The sequence below is a fragment of the Euprymna scolopes genome, chromosome 2, assembly GCF_053919585.1.
Source record: "Euprymna scolopes isolate OS-2025 chromosome 2, ASM5391958v1, whole genome shotgun sequence".
Taxonomy (NCBI): Eukaryota; Metazoa; Mollusca; class Cephalopoda; order Sepiida; family Sepiolidae; genus Euprymna; species Euprymna scolopes.
The window spans coordinates 28,357,343-28,384,469 of NC_136483.1; the positions used below are offsets into that span (position 1 = coordinate 28,357,343).

Sequence of the window (27,127 nt, forward strand, 5' to 3'; positions counted from 1 at the left end):
TGTAGAATATAACGTCAATAACAAAATTCCCGTCCTCGACGTTCTCATACTTACCCCGATAATACAATCAGCACTTCCTGCTACAAAAACATACCGCCTTCTAAATTTCAAGAGCGAGTATTCTCATCGTTACAAAATAGCCAAAGTAAAAACCTTCTTAATTGCGCTAAACTAATCTTCTCGCCTAAAACTTATCAAACAAGTACTCATCAACAACGGATTTCCCAATCATATTATTGACCAATACATAAAATTTATCCTGCAGAATTAAGACATTCCACCTCAAAATGTAATATCACACAGAAGCATAACCCAAATTCCATTAACATATTCTACTGCAATGAAATGAAACTTAACTTTAAATTAGTAAAAAAAAAGCTATAAGAAATATACGCCAACACAAGAACTATCACCAGCCGATAACAATAATATAATAAGACTTATAATTAACCATAAAAATTTCGACCCAAAACCTAATAGTAAAAAGCAATGCTTCTCCAACCCTAAGCTATAAGAAATATACGTAGATACATATCCCCAGTTGATAACAATAATATAATAAGATATATCATTAACCATACAAAAATTAGACCCAAAACTGAATAGTAAAAAACAATTCTTCTCCAACCCTAAGACCATTAGAACAACTCAACGTAATCTATAGCTTTAAATATCCCATGGCACATTTAGACATTTTACATTTAAAAATTTCGTGTCTTCGTTAATGATGTTTGCTTATATATATATATATATATATATATATATATATATATATATATATATATACGAGCAAACAGTTAATAAAACATGTTAAAAACACTTTAAAATGAGTTAAAACATATTTAATCTTCAAAGGAAACACGAGATAAGTGGATAGGTCTTAATCCGCGGGGTTTCGAAGAAATACTTTCCTTCTCATCAGAGGGTAGGAATTAGCAAAATGCGGGATCAAATTTTGCATGAGGAAGTATTTGATGAAACAACAAGTAAGTCAAAGATCTTACTTGAAAACAAAATAAGTTAAGCAGAGGGAATATGGTGAAGAAAAAGGTGATTACACATGAATGGATAGTCTGGTGGAAGATAAATAATACAGTGACGGTAAAATCCAAATATATAACTTCAAGAAAGTTAATTGAATTTCCATTTGCACAAGTAAAATCCAAGGAAATCCCGTAATTGGAAGATGGTCCATAATAATCCAAAGGCAGAAATCCATGGAATAATTCACAAAAATGTGTACAAGGAAAAAAGGAAAAAATTCCAATAATATTAATAAACGAAAAATAAGATATACTTTTCACTCTACTGCCGAGACATAAATATAAATAAGAAAGATCAGGGAAGAAAAAGAGGAGAAAAAATGGTGATAGAGTTAAATATAAAATAGAGAAACAAATTTCAAAATGACCCAGACAGGAAATGTTAAAGGCACGAAAAAATATATAGGGCAAAATAATATAGCTCAACTGAAATGTACAGGTCATCACTTAAAAAAGGTCAGCAGGAGTTTTAGAAGACATAAATGGAAAATAAATAAATAAATAGAAAATAAATAATAAATCAATAACTAAATAAAAAATAAAAATAAAATATAAAATATAAAATAAAAATTATGTAAGGGGAGAGGATGGCCGGTATCTGCAAATTCAGTAAAAAGCAAGAAAAAAGTAAGTAAATGCATATAGTAAAATATAAGTAAATATACATATAAGATATGAACGTGTGAGTAGATTGATATATTAGATAGATAGGAAAGTTTAAAGAATAAGGCAGGAAATGCAGATAAATAACCGGCCATGCAAAGAAGAGATAAAGAATTAAAATAAAGGATTATTAAATTATAAATATTAAGAAGTATGTAGAAAAACGATACAGTTAAAGAAAAAAATTTTATATCTATATAAAAGGTAAAAGTAATAACTATGTAATTTCAAAATTGTCATAATTAAATGTGGACATGTTTATAGAAAGAGATCAGTTCATTTTTAGAATTTATTATATTGTTACTTTGAGGGGAAGTAATTATAGTTATAGCTTCGGTTGTGCAGAGGCGACATGACTTAGAGCCTGGAGTATAAGACTTAACTTTTTTATGATAGTCCATTTGATTGAGAAGGGGGTATTGTTAGAGTTAAGTTTTTTAATTAAAGTGGTTAGAGAAGTTCCTTGGTTATTATTAGAATTATGGTTGTTAAAAGAAGAAATGTGGTTTGATATTCTTTTCTTAATTAATGTTGAAGTAGCGCTGATATATGTATGTACTTTATTAAAAGCTCGAGGTCTGGTATTAATATTAATTTGCTGATTTGTATTAGTTAAATGGTTTGAATTTTGTTCATAGTGTTCAACAAATGGTGGGACAATGTCTGTATGAGGACTAGTTTGGAGGGGATAATTAGTGTTTTTAGTGTTAGGATGGCTGTTAGGAGAAATATTATTATTCTCATTATTATTATTATTATTATTATTATTATTATTATTATTATCATTATTACTAGTTGTATGATTGTAGATGGAGGGGCTGCTCGAGTGGCGTATTGAATTAGTAACTATATCAGATGGAGCATGGGAAGAAGAATAACTTGAAAACGAAATATTAGTGTCTGTTATGGGAGGATTGCGTGGGAGCTCAGTAATGGTGGAAGAATATATAACATCTTTATGGATGCAATCATTATTGAGTGGGTAACCATGTTTGTTATTACAATTACAATTAGTTTTGGGTTTAATTGGGAAAGAGATTGTTTGGGCTGATTTATAGGGTTGATATATATATATATATATAGTTATATTTTTGGAAAAAAGTGCTGTATTATGAGGAAAAATCCGAAAATAAGAGCGTATTGTTAATGTTTTATTTCCAGAAAATTCAGATGAGATAAGACATCGGTACCGTCGGTTTCAAACCTGATAATTAGGGACGGTTTTAGATACTCATATAAAGCTCTTTTCAGAAAAACATATATGTGTGTGTGTGTGTGTGTGTGTGTGTGTGGTGTGTGTGTGTGTGGTGTGTGTGGTGTGGTGTGTGTGTGTGTGTGTGCGCGCGCACGCGCGTGCGTGTGTGTAGTCGTTTGGAAAATAAGTTCTTTATAAATACCAAAACACATTCCAAAGCATATGATTTTATTATTAAACATTTCTTTTGGCGTTGAACGTTTCAGAAATATTAAGAGTAATTTGTGTCGTATTTAGTGTGGGAGACACTGTTTGCCAGAGAAATAGAAAGTCAAAACGATTCTTGATTAAATACATCAACAAAAATGAAAGACAAACAACTTTTATAATATAATTTTTATATATAAAAAAATAACCTAGATTTAAAATAGGTGAGTTCACTAGATATCGATGCTCTTCGCTAAAACAGCACACACAAAGGAACGGGTCAGCCGGGGGTCAACTGGGCCTTTGTCCTGTAAATGCCTGCTCATTGGGTGATTAGGATGGGTGACGTGGAAACTAGAAAGCTGATTGGCTAACTAAAAACTCAATAGAAGGTGCGTATATAAAAACGCGAGATAACCACAAAATTCTCGCATAAGCCTGAGGAATCCTAGCGTGGATGAAACGCGAAATATTCTGTGTAGCTTAATCAATTTTAACTTATTTTAAACCTTACTATATATATATAACTCTATTTTTTGGAAAAAAGGATTCAAGCAAAGTGCTGTATTGTAAGGAAAAATCCGAAAATAAGAGCGTATTATTTATGTTTTATTTACAGAAAATTTAGATGAGACAAATCATGGGTACCGTCGGTTTCAAATCCGATAATTAGGGATCGTTTTAGATACCCATATCAAGCTCTGTTCAGAAAAAAAATATATGTGTGCGTAGTCGTTTGAAAAATTAATTCTTTATAAATGCCAAAACCTATTCGAAAGCATATGATTTTATTATTTCACATTCTATTTGGCTTTGAACGATTCAGAAGTATTAATAGTAATTTGTTTGTATTCAGTGTGGGAGGCATTTTTTGCCAGAGAAATAGAAAGTCAAAACGATTCTTGATTAAATACATCGACAAAAATGAAAGACAAACAACTTTTATAATATAATTTATAAACACCGGGTCTCTTGAAGTTCTTTTTGATTTCATATTGTTCACAATTGACGTTTTTGATTTCTTTGTTATTCCCCAAATTTACTCACTTGAATGATATAAAGATAGAGAAATCCTCAGCCAATTCATATCCTGGACAAAAAGAAAAGAAATATATTAACAGGATTCCACACCAGTATAAGAACAGTTAAATTATAAGAACTGTAACGAAAATTACAAACAATATTCAATATTTAATGAGAATTGTATCAATAAATGATTACGAAAATACTTAAAAGCTTGGCTAATGTAATGTTAACTGATATTCTGCAAAAAGGCTTACAGAAATGTACACAGAAAATCATAATTGCATTTACTTTTACGGAAGAATATGAATAGATAATAAATTTAATATAATCCGGAAAACTTAAAATTTAACTTGAATTCTCATCGGAGAAAACGTCCCTAAATTTAAAATATATATATATAATGAATGAATCACAAAAGTCTATATTCCAAAGTTCATGATGTTGACCATTTTACCATTTATTCTTTTGATTCAGTCGACATTTACAATTCTTGATAATATCTGTTTCGTAGCACAAAATCAATCACTTAATTATTATTTCGTAGCACAAAATCAATCACTTAATTATTATATAAATAAATTAATTAATCTATTTTACCTTTAACTTCAATAGTTAGCATATATCCGTGAATATATATATATATATATATATATATATATATATATATATATGTATTCTTGGTAGTTTTTCACATTTTTAAACTGTATGAAAGAAAAAAAAACTCTTAATCTGCTTCTTTTGCCCGTTTCACTTTTCTAGGAAACGATAGATCGGATCTGGCTGGAATTTTGTATGGTTCCTTATTTTTATATGGTGCCGCGAACCAAGTATTATGGTATCCGTTTGATCCAGGGTTAGGGATGAATAAGGATTAGTCATCACAATATCACATTTACTCTAGAAGTTTGTCATAATAAGCCAACCGATTATATCTTTTGTGACGAAATTATCAATGTAAACGTAACCGCTCAAGTCACTCGCAGAAATCAAACAGGGACAAAAGTCACTTTCAAACCAATTTCTTGCAGGCTAATTCTTATATTGGGGGATATATATTACGGCGCCAGACCGAGTATGTAATATTCGTTCTGTATAACATGGAGGCGTGTATATTATGTACGTCTGTCTAAACTGGTACATCGTCTACTGATATAACACGTACAAGAGATACAGTTTAACAACAGACATGTACATTTACAACACGCAGAGATAATAATAGTTCTCTGGGGTTGTAACATCGGACCAATCGGAGAAGCATACCTGATCCGTCCATGATCTTGCTTGACGGATCATCGGGAAAAGCTGGAAATAAGATTCATCCCAATTAATTATTAAATCTCAGGTTGTCTTTACAGCAACTTTTATTAACGATGTTTCGCCATTAGAAAGCTACCACCGATCCTAGACTAACGAATTCTGCTCCCTTCTACTGGAAGCCATCACTAGCGGTTGACCGTCTTACCCCCTCTCTCAACCGCGACACCGTCTACTCTCTTTCGCTCCCGATCTCTGACTGATAAAATCACAGTCTTTTCCAAGCTTTATCATAAAGTCCACTTCATTTTACAAAACTTCTACATCAGACTCTTGAGGTCAGCGTATTTTTTAAATCATTGTTTATGTTCTAACATTCTTATCTATTAAAAACATCTAAACATAAATAATTTTCCCTGTAAATGTTTATTTAGCTATATTCTTACAAATATAACAACAATCATAATAATCTTCGACGTTGCCCTGCTAATATCTAACATAATCAATGCTCATATTTCAACAACCACAGTTGAGATGAGAAATAAATCTTATGTATCAAGGAGATAGAAAGCCATACTCTGTGGCCATAACAATGTTCAACAGGAACGAAACTTGCATTTATAGCTTCGGCTTGCCGCCTTTTTTTGTTACTCATCCTTATATGACGGCTTCTATTATATATATACTAGCAAAAGTACCCGTCGTTGACTGGGTTCAAAAACAGCCTACAGAAAATGGACTCTGATTTATGAAAGTAATATAGGTTATTAAAAGGAAGGGTTGTAAAGAGATAGCTTTGAATTTGGGAGTATCAAAACCAAAGCAAAATATGATGAAAGTAAAAATAAAATAGATAAACCCCATAATTTATTATACCATACCTGTTTACACTGAAACACTTATCACAATATTCTGTGGATCTATATTAAAAACCCTTGTTAAACTTGTAGACATATTTCGATTCTATGGAGGTCAGGCGCGAACGAACACCCCCATAACTTTATTATACCATATTTCTTCAAACTGAAACATAATTATCAAAGTATACTTACGCAGATAGATATGAAAAGTCTTTATTAAAGTTTGTGCCTATTTCCATTCTATAGAGACCAGGCGCGAACGCAGACCCCACAATTTTATTATACCATCCCTATTTAAGTTAAAAACATACTTATCAAAGTATTATTATGTACATCTATATCAAAAACACTTGTAAACGTATTTTTTTTATTTTTAAATTTTTTATTTCTATACTTTGTGGACCGGGTGCGTACGCAGACCCCACAATTTTAATGAATCATCATTATGCCAGATCAATCATACAGATTCTTGTGTCTCGATACATCTTCTATCACTATATGAGATAAGTTTTCTATAATAGTCAACCATATAGGAGCATATTCGTGACCAGACACACACACACACACACACACATACATACACCGACGTTCAGCTTTATAGATATATATATATATATAATAGAGTTTTCGAGCGAGATTTTTGGCCTGAAGGCGTAGTCTCCTCAATAACGGGTGATGACAGAAACATGTATGCATACTTGTAACCATCAATGTTTGTGTAAATAAATTATATATATATATCTATATATCTATAAAAGTAAACGTGTGTGTGTGTACATTTCCCTACGCAATAACTCTGTCAATTTTTAGTCTAGAGACTCGAAATTTGATATACCGGGTGCTGAGATTTGGGAAAATCGATGTGATCGGTTTTTGGCCAGAAATTTGGCGATTAAGGGGTCAAAGTGCAACGATTTGACCTTTGAGAACTCTACCAAACTCCTCCGACAATTTTAGGTCTAAGGACTTGAAATTTTATATAAAGGTTCCTTGGACATGGATCTAACTTAATAACTTGATTTAAGCCCAAAACAGTAAATTTTAAGTGGTCATAATAGGAGTCAAATAAAAAGAAAATTGACCCTTTTTATTTTTTTGCTGCTCAGCATACACCTCCAAACATCCGGGCAACGCCGGGGCCCCATGCTAATATATATATATATATATATATATATATATATATATATATATATAAAAGTGAAAGTGTCTGTGTGGGTGTGTTTGTGTACATTTCCCTACGCAATAACTCTGTCAATTTTTAGTCTACAGACTCGAAATTTGATATACAGGGTACTGAAAATTAGGAAAATCGATGTGATCTGTTTTTGGCTAGAAATTTGGTGATTAAGGTGTCAAAGTTCAGAGATCTGATCTTTGTGAACTCTACCAAACTCCTCCAACAATTTATGGTTTAAACACTTGAAATTTTAGATATAGGTTCCTTGGACATGGGTCTAACTTAATAACTTGATTTGAGCAAAAAACAATAAATCTTAAGGGGGCATAATAAGGGGCAAAATTACAAAAATTGACCGCTTTCTTTTTGCTTAACATACACCTCCAAATACTCGAGTAACGCCGGGCACCCCATGCTAGTATATATATATATATATATATATATATATATATATATATATATATATATATATATATATATATATCACCTCCTATATGATTAACAGTGAACTGTCATCAATTATTTCTTATATATATATATATACATATATATACACGTGTGTGTATATCCGTGTGTGTGTGTGTGTGTGTGTGTGTGTGTGTGTGTTCGTGTGTGTGTGTGCGGATATAAAGAAATAATTGATGTCAATTCAAAGTTTAGTAAACTTTATTCGGTCATCAAATTAATAAGAAAAAATATGTGAAGAAAAGTCTGCAGACTATAGTATTTCGAAACTTAATACTTATCATCAGAAGAGAGGAGTAAAGAAGAGCAAAGTTATAGGTAAAATCCTGGCATATGAACATTCGCCCAGAAAAAAACAACATATACGAAAGGTATAAGTAGATAGTAAAAAATTGTTATCAATAGAAGAATAATAAAAAAATAATAAAGAAAGATGAAACAATAATGGAGAAGAATAGAAATAAAATATAATAAAAATGCAATAAATCTAAATATAAAATATAAAAATGGAAATACATAATAAATTTAATAAATAAATATTTTCTTTATATATATATATATATATATATATATATATATACATATATACATAAGCCTGACGAATCCTATAGTTGGATGAAATGCAGAATATTCAGTGTAGCTTAATCGCCATACATATTTTATAAATTACTAACTAGCTCTACCTACGTATTGAGCACTTTTGAAGTAAATACTTAAAGTTTACGCATAAATCTATACTTTCGTATATTAAATTTATGCGAATAAATTAAGTAGTTATATATATATATATATATATATATATATATATATATATATATATATATATATATATATATATATATATATATATACTAGTTGTACCCTGCCACGCGTTACTGCGGCTCAAATTTGCGCAATGGAAAAAGTTCAAAAATTAAAAAAAGCATGTTTCTTATATGTTTAATTTCACATTTCGTATGGGTGCACAGTTTTTGTTTTGTCATTTTCTTAGCTGATACAGAGATTTATGAACACATAACATAAATTGTCCATGTGAAAAAAACAGTCAGTGTGTAGCTGTAAGCCAAACAATTATAAAGATTGTTCCTGAGCTTTGTTATTGGTTATCGCAGTAGAGTATTTGAGGGAAGCATTTATTTCATCTGCCGGTTTGGATTGAAGAATTACAGATAGCATTTGTCTGAAATCTGTAAGCAATATTACTGCATTTCCAAATGGTCTGCCATCGTCATGGAAATCTTGCAAAGATCGACCAAGAGTCTCAAGTGATTATTTGCCTACCGTTGTGCATGCATCCTAAACAATAAGTTAGCATTTATGCAATATTTTTCCCCATACTGGATTGCTTGGAAATGTTGAACATGGGATTTTTGTAAAATTGAATGTTTAATAGTAGTTTCAAAGTAGAATAAGTAGTTCTACTTGATAGCAAGATCGCAGATATTCCACATGCAGCAGGGGCTATGTCATTTTGTCACTGAATGGCTGCCAAAATCAAGTTAATTAGAAAGGTTTTACCAGTTACTCCTGGTGCTGTTCAAGGTACCAGTAATTTCCAAATAACTTCTATTCTCACAATAAGTAAATTAGGTGACTAAAATAGGATTTATCGATGTTTGACAATCCCTTATTCACTGTAATTAATTGAGGAGACTACGATAGGATGAGGGATTAGAGATGGACAGATTGACAAGAAGATATATAGATAGAACAGACAAAGTGAGAGGGAAATTCAGAAAGAGAAGGAGATCGAGGGAGATAGAGGGAGAGTTAGAAACAGAGAGGGAGCGATACAGAGGAAAGGAGAGAAGGGGAGAGATAGAGGGAATTAGAGAGAGGAAGGGACTCAAAGAGAGATAGTGATATATATATATATATATATATATATAGAGAGAGAGAGAGAGAGAGAGAGAGTGAGAGAGGAGAGAGATGGATAGAGAGAGTTATTAAGAGAGGAAGAGAGGGGGATAGAAACAGAGGGTGAAGTACACTTCTCCGTTTTTTCCTCGGTCAGTAGAGTTTTTTTGACTCGATCCTTAGAGACTGGGCAATTTTTATTTTTGTTACTATCCAAAGTAACGGTTTTTTTTCGGGAGCTAGATTTTCAACAAATTAGAAACCGACTAGGTTATCTGTACTTTCACCTAACAATTTCATAAGCAAAAAAATATTTTAAAACCTGAATTTAACGTGTAAATACTAATTTTAAAAAATAGCACGGTAACCTAAGTGCATAAGCGCCACTTTATTTCAAATATTTATTTTCCAAAGACTGGTTGAATGAATTAAACTTTAAGTGTTGTGTAATTATTTTCTCAGCGTTCGACTTTCACCGGCGCATGACGTCAACAGCCGGATAAAGTCGAGAGTTACCGAGGAAATAATAACAACGCTATGTGAAAGAGAAAGTAAAGTAAAATTTTAAATAAAAAAAACAAACAAAAAAACTACCGGTCATTTGTATTTCTTAATAAATGTTTGTAGAAAATAACATGGTTTTTTTTTTGTCACAAAAATAAAGTTTTAGCATTTTTTGCAATAAATAATAGCAACTTAATTTTTACGACTTGCCCCAGCGTATTATATACACCTCAACATCCTCATGTTAAAAACGTCTTTAGGAATACACCCTACCTCCCCATGTAAAGAACGGCTTCCGAGGTTTTGGGGGTATATATATATATATATATATATATATATATATATATATATATATATATATATATATATATATATATATATATATATATTGCTGATCCCCGGCGAGTAGGGGTTTTTCGTTATGTTGTTATGTCCAGGAGGAACACGAATACGCCGATCGAATTCTTTCTTTCTTTCTTTCTTTCTTTCTTTCTTTCTTCTGTGGATGTCATATTCCGGAGAAATCTGAGACGCAAACTGAGTTACGTTTGGTTCATTAAATGCATAAGTACAAATAATTTTTTTTTTTTACTTATGCTTTGTTTATTAAATTTACAATTTCTCTGTTATTCTTTTAACGATTTTTAAAAAAAAAAGTTTGTTTTATACACACGTGTAGTCAGAATCGTTATTTTTTGTTATTTCAAAATTGTCGACCGAAAAGAAACGAGGTCGAATAATTTTTTTTTTTTTAATTTGGTAATATTTTTTACTTTTTAACATTTAAAAACATAGTTAGATGAGAAACAGTCTCTATTATAAAATTTCACGGAAAACGGGCGTGTAAATTTCTAGTTTATCCATTTGGAATAAACCAGACGTTATATATATATATATATATATATATATATATATATATATATATATATATATATATATATATATATATTTGTTTCGCGTTACTAAGCGGTCAACCATGCTACAAAGTAAACTAGCGATAAAAAAACAAAATGCTGGGAATTATTTTCTCTATTAGAGTAGATAAAGTTAGGACTTAAAAAAAAATGTAAATTTAATATATTTACACATTTGAACGTAACTACTTTTATTCTATAAATAGATGGGCACACGTGCACAAGTTATCCGGAAATAGTAATCTCCTTCCGCTCTAGAAAGACACGGCAATAGGCCAGTTGGCAAAAACAGACGCAAAACCATGATGGCAAACAGACGTTAAGTATTTTAAAATTCATCCTAACAAATGTTTTTCATGTTACCTTGTTTAAACTTGTTTTTCTTGTTTTATTTATGTATATGTATTTATTTGTCTCTACTTTCCTGTCTTATTCGTCATCCCCACCCTTCGGACTATTGAAACAGGCAAAACACTGGTCAACCATGCTACAAAGTAAACTAGCGATAAAAAAAAACAAGATGCCGGGAATTATTTTCTCTATTAGAGTAGATAAAGTTAGGACTTTATTTAAGTAATATACTTAATATATACTATAACTGCAAGCTTGCCTATATTGTAAATGCTTGCTTCCTGGCTAGCCAATCAAACCATCTAATATAGTTAGTCTTATTTTCAATAATATTCGAAATATAATACAGTGACATTAGCAAAGTAAAAGTCACCTATGAAAACGAACCTCCTAAATAAAACCTTGAATAATTATCTAAACTCGAATATAAATTAATATATAACCGACTTTACAAATTGATAAAAGTTAATCATTGGATTTTAATTATAAGGTGAAGCTCCAATGATTAATACTAGAGATAGATAACGACAAACTTCCACCCATTAATATGGGAGGGGAGATTATCATCAAAAGTATCCTGAATTGATAATTTAGCACCGGACTTACTACTTAGATATAAAGAAGTCACTTGTACCCATTCCCCTCCTCCCCGTTTCTACGTTCATGGGAAAAGGTCAAGTCCAGACCTTATGGAGAGTAGATAATGTACAGTGGATGTGCTCTTGACAGCTCCAGTAACTCTTGCTTCTCCTTTTTTGTCCCTCAGTCCTCATTCAAATTAGTGATTTTTCTGACAAAGGGTGAAGAAAAAGCTGCTTAAAGGTCGGTAGTACTTGGTAAACAGTAATCTGAGATGTCGAAAATTTTTCTGTCTCTATATCTATCCTTGTGGCCATGTCACTAGTAAGGGTGCTGGAGGTAAACGTTTTGTCTGGGCTGACGTTATCCGCCTGATAGTCAGCGACCCGAAACTTGGATTAACCACTTAGGAGGCTGTCCTATCAGCAGGTGCAAAGTACTGGGGCTGCTGTATTGCCATTTAGTGAATGGATCTGGACCATGCAGTAGTCTCTGGTACGGGCCTCTCGATGCCATACTAGTGGGTAATTGTTACGGCTTTACCTTTTCATATGCTACAAAAAAATTCCTGTCTTTTTCTCTCTTACTTTCCCTCTCTGTACTGCTCTAACCAAGTATGCAGACCTGTTCCACAAATCCCAAAACCTCAACATGAACTATCTCCAGAAAAAAAACTCGAATAAACCTAGAACCCCATCTTCCAACGTAGACCTCTACTACCAGGTCTCCTTCTCCAACATCAGGGGTCTACGTTCCAACCTTCCAGAGGTTGAAACCCAATTACAGGAGACGAAACCGGACATATTTTTTCTAAGTGAAACTCGAATAGGGCCGACCACTTCCCTAGATGAGTTCATAATTAACGGATACTCGAACTTAACATCGAAATCTGACTCCCAAGATCGTCATGGGCATGGAATATGTGCCTACATTAAGGATGGCTTCCCGAGTGGCAGAGATATCTCTAGAGAAGATCCTAATCTACCTTATATGTGCTTCCGGGTTGAACTTGCTAACACCACTGCATTTATATTTGCCCTCTATCGGCCCCACAGTAGCGGAGTTACTATCTTTAAGAGCATATCTGAGAAAATAGACACATCCTGTCTGCACATCCCTCGGCTAACATCCACATCTGTGGTGACTTCAACGTCCATAACGTGGAATGACTGACCCATTCAAATAAGACAGACGATGAGTGGAGATTTTGTCATGATTTTGCCATTGCTTATGACCTCACTCAGATTGTTCGCGAACCTACCCGTGTGCCCGATACACCCGGTCAATATGCAAGCCTCCTAGGCCTTTTTCTGTCAACTTCCCCTGAGCTATGTTCATGTTCCGTTCACTCTCCTCTAGGATCCTCCGACCACTGGATCATATCAGTTAAGATAAAAACGAAATGTAATAAGTCCCTAGACGTACCCCTCCACCGTACTGTATACCGATACTCTATGGCTGACTGGGATAGCTTTCCTACATTCATATCTGATTTACCTCTGCACTCCATGTTTAAAAAGGATGTGTCCTCTATAGTATCAGATCTGAGCGAATGGTTAATTGTAGGCATAGACCAATTCATACCATCTAAAAAATTCCACCAAAAACCCAACAGCCAGCACTGGTTCTCCCCAGAATGTGCTGCTGCTATCGCGCACAGAAATCACTTTTTCCATAACTACCAAAGTAATAGATGCACTGAGACTAAAGCTGCTTTCAGGACTGCCAGCAACCACTGTAAAAGAGTAATGAAAAATGCAAGAGAGCTATATGCCCAGTCTGTTAAATCCAAAGTAGCTGATCAGCGGCTTGGTTCCTACCAGTTTTGGCAAATAACAAATAGGATCCTGAACAGAAGTGTGCGTTCTATCCCAACCATTATCAATCGACCAGAGATCATCTAGTCAGCGTCAGACAAGGCCAAACTATTTGCAAAGAACTTTGCAGCTAATTCCACCCCATGCGACGAAGGCCATCAACTCCCCATATTTCCTCCTATAACACAGAACACGCTAGGTAACATACAAATATCTGTGCATGAGGTTGCCAAGCTAATCAAGAACCTAGATTCCAGTAAAGCAACTGGCCCTGACAGCATCCCAATTATAGTGTTAAAAAGCTTCAATCAGAACTTGCTCCCATACTTATGAAACTGTTTAAGCGCTGCCTTAAGGAGAAGTGCTTTCTGACTCCCTGGAAGACCTCGTCAGTTTGCCCTGTATTTAAGAATTCAGGTGATAAGTCATTTCCCACTCTGTACAGACCAATAAGTCTCCTGTGTGTTATGAGTAAGTTGCTGGAATCCATATTAAATAGAGAAATAGTCAACCACCTCAGCAGAAAAAATCTTCTTAGTGACACACAATATGGTTTCCGTTCTGCAAGATCTACCGCAGATGTGCTAACGGTTATATCTCAGAGGATTAGTGAATCTCTTGACAAAGGCTTCCTTTCCAAGGCAATTGCTTTTGACATATCAAGAACCTTCGACAAGGTATGACATAAGGGTCTACTTCACAAGATTTTCAGCTACAGTATAACTGGAAATGTGTTCTCAATCATTAAATCATTTCTCTCAGATAGGCTCATAAGTGTAGTGGTCGATGGACAAAAATCAGAGGCCTGCAGTATAAATGCTGGAGTCCCTCAGGGGTCAATCCTGGGCCCAACTCTCTTTCTGATCTCCATCAATGACCTTCCTAAACACATACATCATTCGTTGACATCTATGCTGATGACACGACCATCTACGGCAACACATCAAAGGCTGTAAATGACAAATTTCTCTCTGATTCTCTCTCCTCTGATCTCGAGCGCGTGGTTCAGTGGGGGGAAGAGGTGGCTGGTTACCTTTAATGCATCTAAAACCAAATTCCTATCCTTAAATCATCAACGCTCTGATCTCCATCTGGCATCAATTGGGATGGATGGCTCTCGTCTGGGAGAGTTTTGACAAGCTTCTGGGTTTGACCTTTACTCCTGATCTGAAATGGAACACGTACATCAAGTCTGTTGCCAAGGTCGCTGGAAAGATGGTGGGATTCTTTTATCGCTCCAGAAGATATCTCACTACTGATGCAATTCTCTATCTATATAAAAGCCAAGTACGTCCAAGGATGGAATACTGCTGCCATATCTGAGCAGGAGCTGCTAAAAACAGCCTATCCTGCCTTGATAGAGTACAAAATAGACTTTGTGGCTTAGTGGGGGATGCCCTTTTCTCTACCCTGCAACCTCTCTCCCACAGAAGAGACGTTGCGAGCCTATCCTTGTTTTATCGTTATTTCCATGGCAGGTGCTCGTCTGAACTCCAATCTCTGCTCCCCCCCTCGCCAATCTTTCACGAAAAACACCCGTCTAGCTGAATCCACTGTGAAAAATTTCCCCCACTCTTTATCTGTGCCTTAATCAAAACGTGGATTCCATGAACAAAGCTTCTTACTTAGAACTGCACGCCTGTGGAACTCTGGTCCATCTGCTTGCTTCCCACTAGTCTACAACTTGGATGTGTTCAAGTCCAACGTTAACAAATTCCTAATGAACTGCCCCCTTAAGTAAACACTTCATCAAATCTCCCCACTAAGGTACTGTACTTGCAATAACCCTTATCCCTGAGTGGCTTCCGGACCTTGATAAGTGGTGACCACCGTGTAAAAAAAAAGCGATGTTACAACCGCACTGTTCGAACCCCAGTTTCTAGTATTCGGAACCATAGAATCTTACCACACAGTTAATTGCCGTTTGTAAATGAAACGATAATGTCACTAAATAGAAAAGCTTACCTGTGCTCCACCTGGTATGTGTTGGGTTGCCTGAGTGCAAGATTTGGGGGTATAGTCCGTTGCTTTCGTATGAGCAGTAATGAATAGGCTTAGTCACCATTAACCAACCCGAATCTTTTGGACATCCACCGTGATTTGAGGAAATGTAAAAGTTCCTATATATCCTGAATATAGATTTAAATATGAAAATGTAAGTTTTTGAAGCATAAAAATAGGCGAAGTTCGATTCAGTTATATTTTCTTTGTATTAAAACATTTTAGAAATATATTAGTCAAATTTACTTACTAAAAGCAAGTAAGAAAATATTTTTAGATATTATTTGGTGAGAAATTTCTTATATAAATTAATATATATATATATATATATATTTATATATAAATATATACTTATATTAATATATATATACTTATATATATATATTTATATATATATTATTATTATTATTATTATTATTATTATTATTATTATTTGGGGTAAACGGTTATATATGGTAGCTACAAATAGACATCTGTTTCAGTCAAAGAGACTTCATCAGGCGACCTGGAACCGCTCGACGTCGAAAATAAAAATGAAAAATGGGATAGATTAGAGAGAAATTAAAAAAGAAAAATGGAGCTCTTCAAAAAAAGGTTCCAGGTCGCCTGATGAAGTCTCTTTGACTGAAACAGATGGCTATTTGTAGCGACCATATGTAACCGTTTACCCGAAATAATAAAAAAAATATTTTGCTCTTTTTATTGAGCACTATTTAACAACCTCGTTTGTCTTCATTAGTTCTGACTTTTGAACACCTCCAACCTATATATATATATATATATATATATATATATATATATATATATATATATATATATATATATATATATATAAATTATTAAGAATGTTAAAAGTGTAATAGAACATTGAACACCTATAAGGGAGGAAAATTCCCGTAACCTGCCACCATAGAATTAAATGCATGTGAGATATAATTCTATTTAAGCTATATTTAGGTTGTCAGACCACTTGAACGTATCTGGTCGATATTAGGCACTTAAAATAACGAAAAGAAGAGATATCAAGAAACGATTGAGGAGGGGGTTTTAAGGACTCTCTAATACAGTGTTTTAGAAATTGTAACGAAAGTTGACACGAGCTGAGATTAAGGAAGGAGAAAAAAATAAAAAAGGAGAGGTATTATGTAAGGGTCGTATATGTCCGTCAAAGGTAAACACAAATAGAAACACATGGCCAAACATTCATAAACATATATGTGAAAACTCGGTCATTATATACGCACGCATTTTCAACAATCTAATAATATTTCAATATCTTTATATCTCAGTTTTCTTATATTAAAAAGAAAGGAAAACAAGATACAAGATTCCAAGATTCGTGTCGCACATAAAACTTTGGTGTTTACTTATCTTTTCCCTCTCAGCTCTGTTTAATACAACATCATTGGGGACTTCTACTAAGGTTGCTCCTGTCTCTGTCTTATCTCATATCACTCTCAAGTTTTATATATCCATGTCCCAAGTACGTAACTGTAAGAATTGCTTAGTTCTAATGAGTAGTGTATGACTTATTTCTAACAGCTGATTGATATTTTTCCAGGTCTTCATGATGTATTCGATATTCAACTTTCACACACGGTCCAGTATAGATTTTTACAAACTCCAAATATTTCGCATTGTATGGTAGCCGGCCTCCAACAGAATCTTACAGCTGGATGTCAGGTGGCTCACACTCTCTACTTCTGCACTTATAACTATTGCTTGGACCACGTATCTTTTTTTTATATAATTTTAATTTTCCTTTTATCGTGTTATGTTCAATTAGATTACGATATGCTTTTTCATTTAGAATTTTCCACGTGTGCTCTTACGTAGACAAAAGTGTGTGAATGTAATTATTGGTATCATAGTACTTTTCTCTATGTTCCATATTCCCTTTAGCTTTATGGAAGTCTCCATATATTTTCTGCCTCATTCAGCTTTACCGTTCAGTGGTGTAATCTACTACATGGCATATTTTTTCTGTGTTATTAATTAGTCGTATTTTTTTTTACATAGGCATCACCACTTATCAAGGCCAATAGGCCACTCGAGGATAAGGGTTAAATAGTGTACAGTAGAAATTGGACAATGCATATCCTAGAAACTTAATCTTTTCATTTTACATTACTAGCTATGTTTTTTCCTTACTTTCTGCCTGTGCTTAAAACTAAAAAAAAGTTTCATGAGTTTCTTTCCAAGAACTACGCGACTGTCGAAAACAACGCCGTGGGGGTTGCTTCAGACTAATTATAGGCCGTTTTCAAGTCGAATGCAAAGTTCTTGTTGAGCTATTCTTTTGAATAATTAAATTCTATACAATTTCAAACGTGACCAATCCTCGCCTTACCGACCATGTTACACTCATTAACCCGTATCCTCAAGTGGCTTTTGGGTCTTCATAAATGGCGACTCTATAGTAAAATAAATATGATATGCATTTGCATTTTTTGCTAATTATGTGTTTATATAATTTTATAATTTATTTGGTCACGTTGTTAGTAACGATTATGAATACAATTTAGAAATAATTGTAAAAATGCATTTACAGAGATAGGTTGAGTTCTATCTTATGAAATATTTTACGGGATTTAATCTGTGTATTCATGTTTTGTATTTTGTGAGATTTTCATTTCTTTTAAATTGACAATTTATACATTAAAAGAATAAATGTTTGTATTAAAAAAGGTAAAACTTCTTTTAACAAAAGCGTAACCAACGACGATAAGTCTTAAACTTTAAATCTCTCTTTCTCTCTCTCTCTCTCTCTCTCTCTCTCTCTCTTTCTCTCACTCACTCTCTCCTTCTCTCACTCACTTTCTATTCGCTGTCTGAAATTTAATTATTTGTCTTCCTCAATTACTCCTACATATAGGTGACCTATATCTAAAATAATTAATAATTGTAATATGCAATGGATGCGAACTATAACAAATCTAGTTACGAGTACAAGTTCTATATTTAGGGAAAAATGGCTGCCCGACATGTGTTTTAAAGTGAGAAAGTCTTCATTTTGATCTTTATTGTTACAGTAAGCAATAATTTTTCTTTTTACTCTTCAAACTACGAGGGACGTTCCAAAAGTAATGCCTCCTATTTTTTATTTCGCCTGAATAAGGAATTGCAAATTGTATTGTTATGACTGAGTTTAGGTATTTATGACCTGAAAGTTTCATTTTCCTGTTGCATATATTGACATCTAAGAAAGCAAACTGTTATGGAATGCGCCAGAATCAGAGATGCGCATTTGGATTCCTTCATGCAAAAAAAATTGAGCCCATCGACATTTCTTAGTGCCTGTTGAACGGTTAAAAAGCCGATTCAGTTGATGTCAATACAGTTAGGAGATGGGTTCCTCGATTTCAGCGTAGCGACAGAGATGTGAGTGACAAAGCGCGTTCCTATCTTTTACAACACAGGCAATAAAATGTTGTTAAATGTGCATTAATAACGGTGTCAATGTAGAAAATAAACTCTGGAGCACAAAAATCGCTCGTTTTAATGGTATGACTCTTGTCTTCGTAGCACGTCAACGTTTTAGTTTTGCCGTTAAAAAAAAATGAAGGCCTTACTTTGGAGCGACCCTCGTACACTACCTAAACAAATTCATTTATATTTTACCATAATAACGCACAGACAAACAGGAATGTCAATAAACAGAGTATGTTGTGAGAGGTAATAAATAGAACTGACGAGTTTCTTATGGTAAAAACGTTACACGGTGCTGTTTTTAAATCGGCCCAAGACGATTCCAAAACGCGAGACACTGAGAACCAATTTTCTTTTGTTGAACCTTCACCATTGAAAACTATACGCACAACAGTATTGTTGTCTTTTCTTGCAATCAGCTTCACCTGGAAATTTAAAAGGAAAATAAAGAAATATTAAAATAAAAGAAATGAAATATATATATATATATATATATATATATATATATATATATATATATATATATATATATATATATATATATATATATATACTAGCAGTTTAGCCCGGCTTTGCTCGGGCCCTATGTACTGTTGATAAGTTTATGTGCATATGTATATATATATATTACAAAGTTTGACTCATGTCCAGGTAACCTAGATCTAAAATTTCAAGTGTTTAGACCCCCAAAATGGCAAAGGAGTTTGATAAAGTCTACAAAGGCCAACTCTTTCAACTTTTACATCTTGGTAGCCAAAATTTCGCCCCAAAACTGATTAAACTACTTGCTGCATGTCTGAATACCTTTTATGATAAATTTTAAATGTTAAGACCCAAAATTGGCTGAATAGTTTGCTAGAGACCGCAAAGGTCAAATCTTTGGATTTTTTTTATCCCTTGGTAGCAAAGCTTTCGGCCAAAAACCGATTAAAAAGCTTGCCCTATGTCTGAATACACTTTATATAAAATTTCAAATGTTTAGACCAAAAATTGGCTGAATTTTTTGGTAGAGATTTTTTTTTTATTACATTTTCACCCGAAACAAGGCAAATTGCCACTTTGGTGTAGGGGGCTACTATCAGGGGCAACCACTGCTGGGGTACTATGTGGGGATTTGGGCAGCAAGATGTCGGTTCACGTTACACTTGAACTTCTGAACGTCAGTACTGTTGGGGAAGCAGGGACCTGGAATGGAATTCCAGAGTCTAGTGGTTCTGGGGAAGAAACTATTGGAGTAAAAAAGATCTTTTACATCTAGGGATCTCTACAGTGTGGGAGTGGGATTTAGTAGCCTGTCAGGTTTGTCGAGGGTGCTCACGTCGTGGGGGCAGAAGTGATTGCAGTTCGTCAGAGCATTCACCACTAAAATACTTGTAGAACAGGCAGAGGGATGCAACATTTCGTCGATGGGACAGAGGCTGAAGCTTAGATGCCAGTTCAGGGCCTATCAGGTTTGCGACTCTCTTTTGAACCTTGTCAAGGAGCGAGAGACTAGTAGCAGATGCACCAGCCCAGATGTGGCAGCAATACTCCATACATGGGCGAATAGTGGCCTTATAGAGGTACAGGATACTTTCGAGTGTTAGTAGCTTTCTAGCACGGTAGAGAGAGCCCACCTTTCTTGCAGCGGTCCTGGCAATGCCTTCAATGTAATTGTTCCAACTCATGTTTCCTGTGAACGTTAGGCCAAGCAGTTTGAAAGATGTACTCTCAGATAAAGAGTCGTTGGCCATTGCTAGAGGTGGTAGAGAAGGTTTCTTTTAATTATTGAATGAAACTAGTTTAGTCTTGGCAGCATTGAACGCGACCAACCACTTTTGTCCCCATTCCACCACAGATTGGAGGTCTTCCTCTAGTGTTTCTGCCACTTCTTTAGAAATGTGTTCATTCGTCTTCCTGTCGTGCCTGCCATAGAGTGTAGTGTCATCAGCATATATACCCATCTCAGAGGCAATTTTGTTGGGGAGGTCATTTATGAATATCAGGAACAGCAGAGGTCCAAGGATAGAACCCTGGGGCACCCCCTCATTTATATCATATTGTTTAGATGTACGACCGTCGAGGACAACCTGGATTTTTCTCTTATCTAAGAAGGATTTAATTATGTTATGTATTCTACCAGTGATACCATATGATCTGATTTTCCTGAGGAGACCCTCATGCCATACCCTGTCAAAAGCCTTAGATATATCTAGAGCTACCCCTCTGCCCTCCCCCGCTTTGTCCAGTGAATGGTATATACGTTCAGAGATCACAGTTAAGATGTCTGCTGTGGAACGGGCTTGTCTAAATCCATATTGTTTTTCAGTCAGAAGTTTAGCATCTGTAAGATGATGGACTAGAGCATGAACGTCGGTCCCAATTTTGACCCCTTAACATTTATTATTTTGGGCTCAAATTAAATTAAAAGGTTTGATCCCTGTTCAAGTAACCTACATCAAAAATTTGTTTGATAGAATTTTCAAAGATCAAATCGTTGAACTTTGACCTCATGTCAGCCAAATCTCTGGCCGAAAATGGATTAACAAGATTTTCGCAAATCTCAATACCGCTTATGTCAAATCTTGAGTCTGTAGACTGAAAATTGACAGAGTAGTTTGGTAGGAAAATGTACACACACTGACACACACAGACAATTTCCCTTATATATATATATATATATATATATATATATATATATATATATATATATATATATATATACTAGCATTCTGCCTGGCGTTGCTCGGGTGTTTGGAGGTGTGGGTTGTGAAAATAAAGTGGTAGTAGGAAGGAAGGCTCGAACCCGTACTGTAAAGGAGGAAAAGAACGGGGGGGGGAGGGGGGGAAAACCTGACGTCTTTGCTGTTCCGACCACCGCCACACCGGAAGAGTAGACAATCAAAAGGAGAGGGTGACTTTCAAAAATATCAGCGAAAAAAGCGACCCTCCCCCTGTATAAAAGTGCCCAGTTGAAGGTGAAAATATTAATGCTTTTAGCCAATTTTTCGATATTTGTCGTCTGAAAGGTCTAACTTCAAAATGATACTGATATTGGTAAAATCCGTCGCCTCTGTCGAAAGTTTTAGGCAGACATGCAAACATACATACATACATACATACATTTATATATTGGTTACTAAAAATTTTCGACCTAAACTGATGAAAAAGCTTGCCCTATCTCTGAATACCCTTTATGTAAAATTTCAAATGTTTAGACCTGAAATTGTCTGAGTAATTTAGTAGAGACCGCAGAGGTCAAGTTTTTTTAACTTTGACCCCTATTATGCCCCCTTAACATTTACTGTTTTGGGCTCAAATCAAGTTATTAAGTAAGGTCCCTGTCCAAGGAACCTATATTTAAAATTTCAAGTGTATATTGGATTGTGTAGTGGACTTTCGGTCAGCGTTCAAGTTGTGGATAACTTGGCAAAGACTAAAGTTACCTCTCATGAAAGAGGAGAACTATTTATGGCACAATGGGAGATTCCATTGTGCACACATGGGCCAGTCTATTCTTTGGATTGTGATTGGCTGAATCACCTGATTGGATATGCTTGTACATAAATACCAGCCCTCAGTCCAGCTCAATCTGGTGTCAGTCTTGTGCATAAGCTGGACCCTTGGTAAGTGTTGCTGCTGCTATTATTATTATTATTATTATTATTATTATTATTATTATTGTTGTTGTTGTTGTTGACTACTACAGTTCTTTTGATTATTCTACATCTCCCCTCTCACCCCCCCACGAGTAGGCTGGGTTGTATGAGAGGTATATCTCTCTTTTAGGCCTAGTTTGTTGTGTGGTAGTAACCTAGTAACTGTCGGGAAAAACCTTTAGTGCTGTACTATGACTCCTAGGGATATTAGCAGCTTGTCTGGGATCTGGTTTTGGTGAGAATGGGATTACTGATGCATTTATTTCAGTTAACAGATCACCTTCTGTAGTCATAATGGTGCCCCTCATTTGATCGAATGTGATATGGGCCATGAATGTATTCATGGGAGCTTCTTGGTCTTCAAAACTTTTTATCACTGCCGGGCGATATTTCTTTGTCCGGCACACTGCTGAGAAATGGTTAAGTTTCCCACAAGTGTTGCACATTTGATTCCATGCCGGACATGTTAAATGGCGGGCACTTGTCCTTGGAGTACCGTGTTGGTGACTATCGCAACCTATGCAGGTTTGACGAGGTTCTTTATCAGCAATGTTATCGTTGTGAGTAGCAGTAGAGCTAGTGCGAATATTGCCTCTGCTAGTCCGTACTGCACTGTTTTTTTTTTGTCTGCGATATATTGACATCCGGAGTGTAGCTATGTCTGCGGTATCAGTCATTGCGGTTTGGTCCCGTAGTGCAGACTCAAATGCCTCAGCATGACAAATATTTTAGTTGAGAGTTCTTAGCAACCCGGCTTTTGCCAGTAGATCGGTCTGAAGCGTATCATTCGATATCCCTTTGATAAATTGGTCCTTGATGTAAATGTCGGACAGGTCGTGATCGCAGTTGGGTCATGAGAAATTACAGTCTATGGCTGTTGTTCTAAGACGAACAAGGTATTGTTGGATGGGTTCATCTTCATGCTGTGATATAGATGCAAATGTCATCCGATGGACCATGGGATTTGATTTTTGAGTTACCAATGCTTCTGTCATCTCTAGCAGCTTGTCTGGGTTGGTGGTGAAGAACTTAGGGTACGTATTTATGATTGCGTTTTGGACAGATTCATCAGCACAACTGTATAACTGGATATTGGCCTGAGAAGTTGGCATGTCCGTTATTCTGGTGAATACTTCCCAATCAATCCGAAATTTTCTGAATTGTTGAGGGGTCATTTCGAGATGAAGTTGGGGAGGCCTGGCAGCTGGTGCCTTAGCATAGGTGGTCTGGGTAGCGGGCTCCTTGGCTTGTCGAAGGATAGACAGAGCTTCTCCCATTGTTGTGATTCCCAATTCTCTTAGCATGGCTCGATCCATTATTTGAAGGTTTTCTTTCCTCAGTTTTTCCTTCACAAAAGTTGCAGCGTAGCTCTTGGCGGAATCGGCAGCAATGCCTGCTTTGAGGAAACAGTCTTCCCAATCTTCTGTCTCGAATCCTGTTCGTAGTGCCATATTGGATTGTGTAGTGGACTTTCGGTCAGCGTTCAAGTTGTGGATAACTTGGCAAAGACTAAAGTTACCTCTCATGAAAGAGGAGAACTATTTATGGCACAATGGGAGATTCCATTGTGCACACATGGGGCAGTCTATTCTTTGGATTATGATTGGCTGAATCACCTGATTGGATATGCTTGTACATAAATACAAGCCCTCAGTCTAGCTCAATCTGGTGTCAGTCTTGTGCATAAGCTGGACCCTTGGTAAGTGTTGCTGCTATTATTATTATCATTATTATTGTCGTTGTTGTTGTTATATACTACTACAGTTCTTTTGATTATTCTACAGCGTTTATACCAAAATTGGCGGAGAAGTTTGGTAAAGTTCTCAAAGGTCAAATCGTTGAACTTTGAGGTCTTAACAGACAAATTTCTGGCCGGAAACGGATCACAAAGATTTTCCCAAATCTCAGTACCCTGTATATCAGATTTCGACTCTGTAGACTTAAAATTGACAGAGTCATTGCGTAAGGAAATGTACACAGACACACAGACAGACACACAGACACGTTCACTTATATATATATATATATATATATATATATATATATATATATAAAACCACTTCCTTTAATCACAAATTAATATACGAAGATATAATTTTATATGTAAATTTTCAGTATTTACTTCAACAGACCTAAATACATAGATAGAGCTAGGTAGTAAGTTATGAAAATGGATATGGCAATTAAGCTACACAGATTATTCCGCGTTTCATTCTCGTGAGAATTTGTCAGGTTTATGCAAAAAGTTGTGGTTATCGCACATTTTTATATGTGCACAGGTTATTGAATTTTCTAGTTAGCCAGTCAGCTTCCTAGTTGCCACCGCACTCATCCTAATCAACCAATCGGCACTTGCAGAAAAAACAGTGCATTTATCTTGTTTATTATTAGTATTTTTACTTCTATTAGGGTTGTTGTTTGTGTTTGGTTTATTATTATTATTATTATTATTAGTAGTAGTAGTAGTAGTAGTAGTAGTAATGTTATTATTATTATTATTATTATTATTTTAACTAGTTACATTTTTCTCTTTTGTGTTAGTTTTATTTTTTTCGTGTTGTTTTTATCATGTTTTTATTATTATTTTCATTGTACTTATTTAATATTTTGTTATTGTGTGCTTTAATTATCATGTCTAAATTTTCGTAGCAACTGTATGACAACTTTAGCTTATTTTTATTGAAGATTTTGGGTAGGGATTGGTTACGGGGAAGTGCTTTTCGATGAGGTCTAGGAATTTCTTGCCAAGTTTTGTTTTTAACAGTTAATTGTATGGCAGCGTATACCAGATTATATCTCTTTTTCTTGTATTATTATTTTTTGTATAGTTATCGGTGTTTTTTTTTTTTTTTTACACAGTGATCACCACTTATCAAGGCCCGGAAGCCACTAAGGGATAAGGGTTATTGCAAGCACATTACGTTAGTGTGGATATTTGATGAAGTGTTTACTTAAGGGGGCGGTTCATTAGGAATTTGTTAACGTTGGACTTGAACACATCATAGTTGTAGTCTGGTGGGAAGCAGGCAAACGGAACAGAGTTCCACAGGCGTGCAGTTCTAAGAAAGAAGCTTTGTTCATGGAATCCGTGTTTTGATTTAGGCACAGATATAGAGTGGGGGAAATTTTTCACAGTGGATTCAGCTAGACGGGTGTTTTTCGTGAAAGATTGGCAAGGGGGGACCAGAGATTGGAGTTCAGATAAGCACCTGCCACGGAAATAACGATAAAACAAGGATAGGCTCGCAACGTCTCTTCTGTGGGAGAGAGGTTGCAGGGTAGAGAAAAGGGCATCCCCCACTAAGCCACAAAGTCTATTTTGTACTCTGTCAAGGCAGGATAGGCTGTTTTTAGCAGCTCCTGCTCAGATATGGCAACATTATTCCATCCTTGGACATACTTGGCTTTTATATAGATAGAGAATTGCATCAGTAGTGACATATCTTCTGGAGCAGTAGAAGGATCCCACCATCTTTCCAGCAACCTTGGCAACAGACTTGATGTACTTGTTCCATTTCAGATCAGGAGTAAAGGTCAAACCCAGAAGCTTGTCAAAACACGGGGCCTCACCCAGACGAGAGCCATCCATCACAATTGATGCCAGATGGGGATCAGAGCGTTTATGATGTAAGGATAGGAGTTTGGTTTTGGATGCATTAAAGGTAACTAGCCACATCTTCCCCCACTGAACCATGCACTCGAGATCAGAGGAGAGAGAATCAGAGAGAAATTTGTCATTTACAGCCTTTGATGTGTTGCCGTAGATGGTCGTGTCATCAGCATAGATGTCAACAAATGATTTAAGTATGCGTTTAGGGAGGTCATTGATGTAGATCAGGAAGAGAGTTGGGCCCAGGATTAACCCCTGAGGGACTCCAGCATTTATATTGCAGGCCTCCGATTCTTGTCCATCTACCACTACTCTTATGAGCCTATCTGAGAGAAATGATTTAATGATTGAGAAAACATTTCCAGTTATACCGTAGCTGGAAATCTTGTGAAGTAGACCATTATGCCATACCTTGTCGAAGGCCTTTGATATGTCAAGAGCAATTGCCCTAGAAAGGAAGCCTTTGTCAAGAGATTCACTAATCCTGTGGGATATAACCGTCAGCACATCTGCGGTAGATCTTGCAGGGCGGAAACC

At 35.2% G+C, this 27,127-nt stretch overlaps 1 protein-coding gene across 1 annotated transcript in view; it reads right to left on the bottom strand.

The window, feature by feature from the left end:
• Positions 1-3,696: 3,696 nt before the first annotated feature.
• LOC145241475 (uncharacterized) overlaps positions 3,697-27,127 on the bottom strand; it is a 60,362-nt gene continuing 36,931 nt past the window's right edge. Inside the window, exons 4-6 of the mRNA XM_080104466.1 lie at positions 19,607-19,767; positions 15,878-16,041; positions 3,697-4,198 (exon numbers count right to left, since the gene is read on the bottom strand). Of these exons, the coding sequence (XP_079960592.1) occupies positions 4,152-4,198; positions 15,878-16,041; positions 19,607-19,767 (372 nt within the window). The 3' untranslated portion in view covers positions 3,697-4,151. The remainder of the gene's footprint in view (positions 4,199-15,877; positions 16,042-19,606; positions 19,768-27,127) is intronic.